This window comes from Loa loa (genome assembly GCF_000183805.2).
Source record: "Loa loa unplaced genomic scaffold supercont3.23, whole genome shotgun sequence".
NCBI lineage: Eukaryota > Metazoa > Nematoda > Chromadorea > Rhabditida > Onchocercidae > Loa > Loa loa.
The window spans coordinates 393,280-405,325 of NW_018108203.1; the positions used below are offsets into that span (position 1 = coordinate 393,280).

Here is a 12,046-nt window from a genome sequence, read left to right on the forward strand (position 1 = left end):
TGTTGGTGTCTCCTTGTTCTCTCATTTCTGTCAAAAACATTAGATTTTGGTAACAATGCGATGCTTCAGGTTTACTTTTAGCTGTTAGTTTTACTTCCGGTTTCTGCATACATATGACAATGTATGTTAGTCAAGGGATTACGGAAGAGAGTGGGAAGCGAATGACTAATCTTTATAATATCTTTTTCATCTTCATAATCAAAAATTTATGTCTTCGTCCTAATTTTTCAATTGCTCAGCTAGTGGTTGTGAGGTTATCCAATTTTCCAATCGTCGTTTCATTGCTTATTTATTTTCGCATCCTTTTTATTCCAAAAATCCGTCCGAAAGTTTTTAATGTTTAACTACCGTTTTGTTGTGATGACTTCACTATGGTTCCCTTCAAAGGCTTTCCTCGTTGCACTCATAATGTGTTCGTACAACACTCTATTTTTGATTCCGTTCTAATATCGCTTATATTAGGTGTTTCTCTTTTAATATCTCTCTTACCAGATGTCTAAGATATACATCCCTGCAAATACTGCTAATTTTTAAAAGTTGATACGGGAAAGGATTGAGAACAAGGAACACAGCACTACACGTGTTAGGATATACAATTATGTTGGAGCATTTCCTGTACATGATTTTTTTTTGCCTTAAATATGTCAGTCACCAATAAGTTTCGCGAACAATTTCGTATTACATAGTTTGGCTAATTTGTACTTTTATCATATTATATAGTTTCAGAGCTCCTTTTTCAGGGTGATACCCATTGTTTTCTCACTTCTAACATCTATATTGGTTTTTTAGCATTGTTTATCTTGTGAGGATCTATCCGTTCCTATAGATTCTCAGTGTTCTGGAATTTATGTGATCTACATTACAATGAAATATGAAATTTAGTACCTGGAATTGTTTTCCTTATTCATCGAAGCTGCTGTGAAATGAAGAGCTTTTTTAAACAGAGATTTTGTCTCATAGGCTGCCTCCTGAAATTTGATCCGTTATGGCGATAAGAATGTTAACTCTTAAACTTTTTTAGTAAATAGAAATTCGTGATTAAATTATACGGAGTCTCTCTGTGTAGCTTTACTCATTCTAGGTAATACAAAGAGAGATATGCTTACCCTGCAATTCATACCACTTAAGTTTTCACAGCTTCTAGCCTGTCATGCGTTTGTCAGTGTTTTATTATTCTTTCTGTCGGCTTAGCTTTTTTTGAATATTTTTGATCGATATGTATTGATTTGTGTGGTGCTTGGATTGGGAAATAGTTGTTTGTTATTCAATCTTGTTCGATATTTACTGAATCCATTTAATCATTTCATAAGTTTTATCATCCATAAAAAACCTGGCACAGCCTTTAAAATTCGAGCAATGGTTGTTTTGGTCATTTGTCATTCGCGTTGCGGCATATGCAGAAATTTCGTCACTTAGATGGGTATTATGAAAACATTGGAAAGGTGGAAGGGAACGATTTTACATTTATATCCAAAGAAATCGTTTATTCGGATATCTTTTAAATGTGAATGTGTGATTTTTACCCTCACTTTTGGTATGTGGCATGGCACTTATGACGCCTTACTTTCTTAAGGTTATTTACGGTTTTTAAGTTGTAGCTTCAAGCTTCTTGAAATCCAGTGAGATTACTGAAAATTTTTCAATTCTAAATGGTTTTTTTTTCTTTCTGTAACTAATAGAGTGATATATGTGAGATATACAAAAATGCTTGACATTTTTGTATATCAGATCAGCGGGTCTATAACTAGCACGATTACTTCTTTTTCGCTTTGTTGCATGTATGATAGGTACTATAAAGCAGTATAAAGACAGTACCTGTGAGTGTTTATTTTTTGAGTGTTTTGTCTTTTGGCTATGTCACTGCTGTTATGTTATACATATGTGCTTTCAGTGAAGTGTATCATAAAATCCTGTTGGCTTATAGCCCTCATCTTGGTCTTCTGTTCCATCACGTAGTGCATAATTACTGATCAAACTGCATTAGCAAGATAAGGTTATATAGTATCCGAAAAGTACCATGACTTGAGTATCATCGGGGCTGCCTTTGTAAGTGATGCTGAGGGTCGCACAGACCTTTTTGAATCATCTTGGGGCAGTTCGAATCCCATTAAATACATTGTTAATTCATCTTATTTTCCGGGAACGTAAGATGAAAACTTATTTGTATTGATGGTCGCTAATATTCTAGAACTGGTAAAACAACACTTCTCTTCATTGTCTGCTTAGAGGCGAAACGTTAGATTCCCCAAATCATGATCAGAAAACTCTGAACATTACTGATGCACCTCTGTAAAAATCATTACATGTGTGCTTAACCTCTTGTATCATTTAAATGCGCAAAGATGCTTTCCTATGGTAGACGGTCACGTAGCACAAAATTCTTTGCATTCATAGTAAATCAGACTTTTTCTACGTTCAGCACAGATAGCTAGACATTTAAGCTTGAAAGGAGGATTCCCAAATCAACATCGTAATATCGTTGTATTTGCTAAAAACGCTTATTTAAAATTTTGTTTTTTTTGTTAGCACTAAAAAATATCACTAAAATCCGGTAACGATTCATGTCAACAGATAAGTCACATATTTGAATATTTGCATAAATTCAGTACTGCTAATGATGCAGACATCATTTTTGCTCTTATCATCATAACATTCATGAAGAGTTTATCAGAACAATATGATAAATTATCTTAATTTCAGATAAATTTTAATCCATTTCTATTTATCATATCTATAACGAACTCCTTTTCTTCATTTAATGTTACAATGGATATTATACATCTTCCATCAAAATTTTTCTACTGTTATACTTTACCGTACATTTCTCTTTGCGCATGTTTCTGTTATACGTTGCTGATCATTTTTTAATTAATCTAAAAGAGTGAAACAGTATGCGTACGGGAAATGTTTTCAGTTGTGAAGAATTTTCCGATCAATTATTGGCATCTTTTTTTTTGTTTCCTTTTTTCACTAATTCTGCAATTGTGCCTCTACTTGCAATTTTGATCATGGAGATGTTTCAATTAGTTGTAGCTTTCCTCGAAGTTAATGATAACGTGAAATTATACTGCATTTTATTTGCTATTTATAATTAATTTATTTCTTGGAACAGTTCCACTGAAATGATGATCCGTTAACTTTCCAATACAAATTAAGAGCTACCATCAAATGAGCGAATAATTCTTACGTAAATTCAAAGGAAGTTATTTTATGGTATCCTTAATAGGAAGAAATCTGCATCATTTCCGATATTCACTTAATCACATCACTTCCTGTATCATATCAGTTGTATTTATGTAAATACCAAGAAAAGAAAAAGTCATTTGAGTACGAAAGTAAAAACGTGACAATCTCTACAAAGAAGTGATATGCTTTCCACAATTTCTAATCACTGATTTACTTCATCAAATACTACGACAACTCTCTGAAATAACACTATTATTGCATACTTAATGCCATTCTACGTAATATTTCTGCAACAGATTCAATTTGTTAATTACCGTTCCCCTTATTCATTTCTCTTGTTAATCATATCATTCAACATTCTTATCATGTAAGTGCAATATGTTGCACTGTCAATCAATATCCTATTGACCTTGAATCTTTCGAACACATTCATCTTTTGCTGTACCGCGCAATCAACACCCGGGATACGATCATGTATCAATTTACCGGAACGAGATGCACAACAATATTTTAATTTGTTCTCTAGTTGAGATATTGTTTGCATAAAATTTCCGATTAACGATACATGATACTAACCTGGCCGGCACATAGTTTGGATTACTAATACCTAAAGGTGATCCCGTCAGATTAGATCGATGCATAACATCTGTTTGGTTCAGCGTATTTCCAAAGCAATCCTCGAATTAAATCTTTCCTGGCGAATCTTTCTCAATAAAACTAAATCGTAATTGTGTTGTATAAATAATTACATACATCCAGGAGTTGTAATTAAGGGTCAAAGGATACTTTTCGCTATACTTTTGAGTCAGTTAAGCTTAATTTTATACATATATATTCTCTCCACTGCTTATCATGAATTTAAAAAATTGAAATAATCCTATAACACCTGATGAAACGCTTTCTAAAGATGAATGATCTCTGAAGCAGCATATAAGGACAAAAGTATGAAAAATCTTGAAACTTGAAACTATCTCATCTTCTATATTTTAGAATACTAAACATTACACTGTATAACAATTTAAAAACTAATTGTTTATCTTCACCTGTACTGTTATGATCAAGTAACAATTGAACGATCGATTTTTGCAAAAGGATGGATAATTTTTGGAAGTGATGAAAAATGAAGGAAAAAGACCTCTTTTGGAATGTTAGCTCTAAATAGGGGTCATATTTAATATCATTTGCTCTTATCTACTGCTGGGATATGAATTTTAGACGAGAATTCATGTTTGGCTTAATAATTGTACTTGTAAGATCAAAAATACAATGTTATTATATATGCAGCAGATAGTGAAAATGTTGAAGAAAACAAAATCAACAAAGACAGAGGCCCAACCCAATGTTGTCCAAGTAATTAGCCTGAATTTTTCAATAAAATTGACTTGGCTATTAACCCTAAACCTCAGCATTTTCGTACTAATTGCTAAAGTGACATATCATTTAATTCAATGATATGAATGATAATTTGAAAACAAAACATGAAAATAATCTTGATTGCATATCGTGCAAAGATTAAAACTTTCTAACTTTGAATGCAATTAACGAAATTCAGTGAATTTTAATTTGTACTAAATTTTAATTTGTACCGTTGTATTAATTTGATAACTCAAAAAAATAACTATTTGGAATTGTTGGGAGCATGATAACTCAATTATCTTTCTCAAACTCAAATACTAATGACAAGTGATATGAATGATGTTTCAATTGGGTAGAGAGGGAAGTTAAAAACAAACCCATCATTCAATGTTATTTTAGACATGATAAAAAGCAGGTAATGGAGGATGTTTAGGAAACTGATTTAAAATTGAAGATTACTTGCAATTTCCAAAAGATTGAAGATTAAATGTAATTTCCAAAATTGCATTTCTTTGGAGGATGGGTTGATATTTTTTGTTATCAAAGTTTTATGTGCGAAAATTTATTGTTTATTACACAATAATTACTGTAATACCCGGATGTTATCAGCTTGGCAAAAAATAATGTAAGACTAAATTTCACATTTCACTACGCCACTCACCATATTATCATGATTGTGAGAAGACTTCCCCTTTACAACGATTGAAGAAAGCGATGTTATAAAGACTTCAATATCTGCTGTAGCACTTATTAGTGAACAGATACGCTTGTGTACATTCCTATTTTGCAATGGTTATTATCAATGATAAGTACATACTCTGTTGTAAAACGTTATCATCTCACTCATAAGTCCTTAAAAATGAATCTTATCATATAGGATCGAAATAATTTTATCATTTCATGCTTTCTAACAATCTATTTATATCATTGCTGATTTCTATTTTAAAAATTCTTTGAAGCTTATTAATCAGTTCACTAATGGTTTCTTCTCCATTTCATATAATTATACAATCATTAAATCTTTCGTACGTACTCATTTTGTAATGTATCACTAGAATTCTAAAGCTAAAGAATATATGAACAAGTGAAGAATATAAGTTACATGAGCATGTGTGCTTCTGTTTTACAATGCTTATTAGCAATGATAAGTGCAAAGATCATGCAGAAGGTTTATCACACTGATGAGTCGTAAAAAATGAATCTTATCAAAAAGGGCCAAGATAATTTTATTGGTAAAGTTATCTTGGTCCTTTTTGATAAGATTCAGATTCTTCTCAACAATCTATTTAAATCATTTGCTGACTTCCATTTTCTGAAGTTGATCACCGATGATTAGACTTTACTTTCCTTCCAATCCTCCTTCCATATCATCCACTAAGCAGTATACATGCTCATTTCTTAGCATATTACGAAGATTCTGAAAGCTCTCCCTTCGTAGGTATAATATTTAAAAAGGCGATGACATGGAGTGACAAAGAAATATTGCCGAAGAACTTATAGGCAAGTGATCATATGTATGTGTGTACTTCTGTTTTACAACGCTTATTTGCAATGTAAAAAATTATCACACTGATAGATCTTGCAAATTGAATTTTATCAAAAAAAAACCAAAATGATTTTTTTTTTAAATCTCCAGTTACTGAAACAGATGGGTGTCATCAGCTTACCAAAAGCTGGTCATTCTACACTTCACTAAGCCAAAATTTGGAAGATTTCCTATTTATGCAATGATTTAAAGAATTGTGTGTAGCTTACAAAACTGCATTACTTCGTACAAAGGATTGCTATTTCTTGTTAGTGATGAAAAACAAAGTCTCGTGATATTTCCCTTTTATCATATTATTGCATTGTGAAAGTTTGTCTTTTACTACACAATAATAACACGAATGTTATCAATTTAGTAAAAAGAAAAGGAGTAATATAAGGTTATTGCATACTTCACTGAGACACCTATATTATCATCATTCTAACAATTCCTCTTTTTCAATGATTGCAGAATTTAAATTGTTATGAAGATTGAAGAAGTGATAAATGATCATATGTATATCATGTGTACATCTATCTATGTTGCCATTCTCATTTGTAAATGATAAGTGCAAAGATCATACTGAAAGTTATCACATTGATGATCTTGCAAAATGAGTCTTATCAAAAAAGAACCAAAATAACTTTATCAAAAACAACACTTCCCCCTTCTCCTCACCTTTTCAGTAGTTTGTTGATGATTGGCAATAAAGGAGCATGACACTTTTCGTGAAGGGAGAGGTCATCATCATATTCTTTCATGTACATTCATTTACCTGCTTATTTACATCCCGTTATTTTCCTTTCTTCTTCCTTTTCTTCCTTCCTTCCTTATTTCTTTCCTTTCATATAACTTCATTGACTAATTACATAGTGGCTTGCATAAGTCTTTAAAATGTGTGCCAAAGCCACTGCGGACTTGATATAAGCCTGATTTATGGCTGTGATTATATTTGGCACATTCGTGCTTCCTGAACAGAGTTCTTTTTTACCTAGATCCAAATGATGCTGCATAATACAAAAAGAGAATGCACAAGTTAAAAGGAGTATAAACTCAAAATCATGATTATTTCTAACAAAAAGATTCCTGTCTAGACTCTTTTAATTTCTAGCACATACTATTCGGGATAGGAACGAAATATTCATATCACTACGGTTTCATTGAGTACAAGTATATTTCCTATTTATTCATAGAAATTTAGTGAGGACATTCAAATAGACTATCATCAAGTATGCTTATGTTAAAATTCATTTCATTTGATAATTATCAGCTTCTCAATAGAACGTTTCTTTTTTCTTTTTTTTTTTAAAAATTTACTTTTGTTAAGTTTAACCGGAACATAAGAAAATGCATTTCTTTTTTGAATTTGGTTCCTTCTAGAAATGATTGCGATTGTCAAACCCAGATTGTATATCATTTTGTCCACCTAAAATTATGGCGAAGGTAAAGGAATAAATCATCATCATTACTTCACGACAATAACAATAAAGGGTTATTGATCACGATTAGAATGTATGCATTTGCTAAAAAAGAGAGAGAGAAAAAAAACATCAACTGTTTATTAGTTATCCGAATTGTGCAGCAAGGTGAAATGTCAACACTGGTAGAGTTGTTCCGTAAGGCAGCAAATAAGGTGGAGCTGAAATCAAATATTGTGGTTCATGATGGCGATACTAAGTGGACACTGGCTGAATTGGACGTGATGTCGGAAAATTTGGCAAAACATTTCATTGAAAAGTATGGAGCTAAGAAAGGAGACTGTATCGGCATCTATATGAACAAATGCGCATTCTATGCACTAGCTTATACGGCAACCCTAAAAGCTGGTCAGTTACTAGGTTTATCAGAATATCTGAGTCTCCAAATTAGGAATGTTAGAAGTTTCTTCGCTCATTACTTCATGAATTACTACTTTATAAAGTCAACATATCAATTGATAAATAATAGTAATTGAAGTTATACATCTATACGAAAACTGAAGAAAATGAAATTGAGCTTTTGGAAAACAACAGGTTTATCAAAATATGCTGTTACTAACACAAAAATGAAATTTATTTGATATATTTAAACTTTATTTCCACTTCATTCTGACAGTTGTGATATGGTTGAATGTTAATCATGTCGATGAATTAGAAAAAAATCGAAATTTTGAAATAAACATTGCAAAAAATCTTTGCAAACTCCAATTATCTTTATTAAAATCATACAAAAAAAATTTTTATAATATTTACAGGTTGTGCTTATCTTCCTCTCGACGTATTTTACCCACAATCTCTGCTAATTGACATTATCAATGAAATTAAGCCAGTGGTCATTTGTTCAACACCGGACATTGCTGATCACCTTTCAGGTGAAGTAAATGTTTTCTTCTGTTAATAATTTTATTTAAGTTCTATATCATTTTGCGCCCTATTTTTGATGTTTTATCTCTTATATATACTTTTTTCTATGCTAGTGTTTCTTCCTTTTTTTTTGAGGTTTCAAATTTTAATTTCAGATTTGGCACCGATGTATATATTTAGCTCATCACTTCCTAATCCATCACAGTCCATTAAACTACCTGAAGTTGGTCCTGACGATCGTGCTTATATCGTTTATAGCTCTGGCACAACCGGCAAACCAAAAGGTGTCCCGTTCCTTTCTTTTTTTTTTAAACCAATAATAGGATACTTATAGAACTTATGTAATGAATTTTCGTTGGTTAAATAAAAATTAAAATTTCAAATGACTAAAAAAAAGTTATTGAAATAACAAATTCACATAAATTTTTCAATATCTCAAGAAATAAAGGAAGAGGAAATGAGAATAAAATTTCCGGATCTTCTCAGGTATCGAATGTCCACATCGTGGTGCTGCTTTCTCATATGAATATCGATTTATTAAGTACCCATATGTGGAGAATGAACGAGAAGCTTGTAATGTATTTTTTGTCTGGGAATTGTTCAGACCGATTCTTCAAGGTTTGTTTCATTTGGATTTTACCGTCACTCAATATGCTTCTTCTCTTTGGTATTCATAAAACATCCATAGAATCATAGCAAACTAATGATTTTGAGACATTTAATTAAGAAGTTTTCAACATTTGACTAAAACTGACGTTGTTTTATTCAACGAATTATGCCGAAAATGGATTACTGTAAGCTAAAAAACGATTACATCATGATATTCTCAAGTGCTCATAAGAAAAGAAGTACAATATAAAATTCAGGAGTTGAAATGTATGTGATACCTGATAATATCATTTATGATTTACCGGAATTATGCCGTTTCTTGAGTACTCATAAGATCACAAGAATGATGTTCACTCCATCATTACTGGAAGCCGTTCTGGATACCCATTCTGATGAAACAATCCGATCTACATTCCATACTTTCCGGTACATTCCAACTTATCATTTATGATATCAGCAGATCTTTGAACAGTCTAAATCGTTTAGCAAAAATAATTCCGAAATTTCCAAAAGTTCATATTTACTTTTCCAACATAATATGAGTTTAATATTCAACCTAATAATCTTCTATGAACTAACTAGTCTGATTATTCGTAAAAGTATTGTTCGTATAATTGCATTCTGCGTGGTACGATTGGGTTTCCCTGATATTTGATCAGCTTAAAGATTCTTATCTTTCAGGACAATATTGTTGTGTGGTGAGGTGGTCACATATTCCTTACTGAAGCGAATCCTTGATGTCTTACCCAAAGTGGAGGTAAGTTTTTTTCTATGTTTTTTTTAAAAGTAAATCCGTTTTTCCGGACGGGCGGACGTATGGAAGCTTTACATCCTTTTCTCTTCCAGAATATTCCTAATATAAATTTGACTTGTAATCTTCCTTACTCAAAAACATTTCCCAATATCGCATTTTCATTTGTCTTATCACCCGTTAGAGATTGGAGTAATTTTGTTTAATTGACTAATTAGCAACAATGTTCAGATCTTGAATTTGTACAGTATTTCCGAGTGTCACGATGTGGCTTACTCGAATCTCACAGAGGTTTTTTACACTCAGCCAGCAAGAAAGTATGCTCCCGTTGGAAAAGTGATCCCTGGAGTGAAGGTTGCTGTCATGGATGTTTCCGAGGAACTGAAAGAAGTTCCAATGGGAGTTTCCGGAGAGGTAAATGTCATTTTTTTTGAATGTAAAAATTATTGTTGAGGTTTTTTTTAAAAAAAAATTCAAATGATATTATAAAAATCGTTGATTTCTTTGCTATTTAAATTGCTCATTTCTTTGCTATTTAAAAACGACAATCTTGTTGGACTGCGAGAACAAAAAAAAGATTTCTTTTCACTTCCAGAGGTCACTTCCGGAGGTCATCATAATATTTCATTTGAGAGATTTCTACAAAACATCCTAAATTCTCCTTATATCAAACAATGTGTATTTTAATATTATTGAAATATTTCTGATACATTCACCAGTTCATTTGTTCCAGATTTTTGTGGGTGGACCAGCACTGGCAATTGGATATATTAATCGACCAGAGTTAAATCGCCATCGTTTTATAGCTGTACCAGATGAACTGAGAGATCAGTTAGGTGATCGTTTGTATAGGACAGGTGACTGGGGATATTTACTGCCTAATTCAGTTTTGGAAATTTGTGGACGATGTGATACAATGGTGAAAATTCGTGGTTACAGCATTGAAATTCTAGTTCGTTTTATGCTTCCAATCTTTGCTTCATTATTATTAGTTTAGAATTAATTCCTTAAATTTAATTTTTGCGAATTAAAATTCAAATAGTTTAATTTCACTTTTTAAAAAGGTGGATGTAAAATTCTCAGGCTGTGGAATCAATGATTTTGGAATTGCCGTACGTAAAATCATGCGTGGTGATAAGCGTCGGATCAGAAGGCGAAGATAAACATCTTGCAGCATATGTTGTTTTGAAGGAGAATATTACCAGGAAGCAAATGAGAGCTGATTTAAAAAAGCAATTACCCTTTTACATGGTACCAAGCTATTTCGTCTATCTACCCAGGTATATGAAAATCTATTGAAATACAGTTTGGTTATTGGAATTAAATAGATTACTAGCAAAATATGCGAAAAATATATGCACACAAGGTCAAATGTCAATAGCAAAATTAAGTAGAATGGATAAGTTATTACAATACGTTAAAGGCAGAAAGCAAGAAGTCGCACGCATATTTCGTATTATCTGCAATCTGTAGCTAATATGGCATTTTCAAAATATACATAAAAGAAATTTTACAGCTTGCCAGTAGTGCCAGCATCATCAAAAGTTGACAAAAAGGCATTACCACCAGTGGATCAGCGAAATGATGCGGTGGAAGCAAGTGCCCTTCCAAAAACTGCAACAGAAGAACGACTAGCCAAGTTATGGACTGAAGTGCTATCACGGACTGCTATCGATATTCAAGAAAATTTTTTTGACCTCGGAGGGTAAGTTTTAGAATATACAGTCAAATTCAGAGATGGTTCATTCTTTTATCCAAATAGGCTAGTTATTTACTTCTTCTTTTCAATGATAAGAAATAGAATCAATTAATAAATTTATATATTTTTAAAAAAGATTTCCTTATGATCAGCGTAGAAATATCAATGTACTTCATATTTATGCTATTTACAATTTCTAAAAATATAACACTTCGAAATATGCAAGAAATATTTTACTATTTGTTAATAGCGCCAGCATTTGAAAAAAGGCACTGTATTTTTGAAAAATGGTTAGATTTCTAGTTAACCTTTCTTCTACAAATGATGCCTGTATGATATATAATATACCGTACGCTTTCTCATCTTCTTCACATTTTTGTAATTTTGAATTCCGAACACTTTTTGCCTTTGCAAAAACAACTGTAGGTATTCATTGATCAGAAAGATAATTCACGAGAGATGCAGGAAACTCTTAATTGTTTTTTATCCTTTCCTCTGCCTTATACCAATCAATAATCTGTCATATGCTTTTACTATGAAATTTTTAGAGACAGATAAATCGGAGATAGAAGTAATTG

At 31.9% G+C, this 12,046-nt stretch overlaps 1 protein-coding gene across 1 annotated transcript in view; it reads left to right on the top strand.

Moving 5' to 3' along the window:
* The first annotated feature begins 7,626 nt into the window (after positions 1 to 7,626).
* The window catches only part of LOAG_16853 (oxidoreductase), a 10,540-nt gene continuing 6,120 nt past the window's right edge, over positions 7,627 to 12,046 (top strand). The window contains exons 1-10 of the mRNA XM_020449511.1: positions 7,627 to 7,893; positions 8,301 to 8,417; positions 8,565 to 8,693; positions 8,896 to 9,027; positions 9,276 to 9,444; positions 9,700 to 9,775; positions 10,001 to 10,183; positions 10,503 to 10,721; positions 10,853 to 11,049; positions 11,286 to 11,474. Coding sequence (XP_020306967.1) covers positions 7,659 to 7,893; positions 8,301 to 8,417; positions 8,565 to 8,693; positions 8,896 to 9,027; positions 9,276 to 9,444; positions 9,700 to 9,775; positions 10,001 to 10,183; positions 10,503 to 10,721; positions 10,853 to 11,049; positions 11,286 to 11,474 — 1,646 coding nt within the window. The 5' untranslated portion in view covers positions 7,627 to 7,658. The remainder of the gene's footprint in view (positions 7,894 to 8,300; positions 8,418 to 8,564; positions 8,694 to 8,895; positions 9,028 to 9,275; positions 9,445 to 9,699; positions 9,776 to 10,000; positions 10,184 to 10,502; positions 10,722 to 10,852; positions 11,050 to 11,285; positions 11,475 to 12,046) is intronic.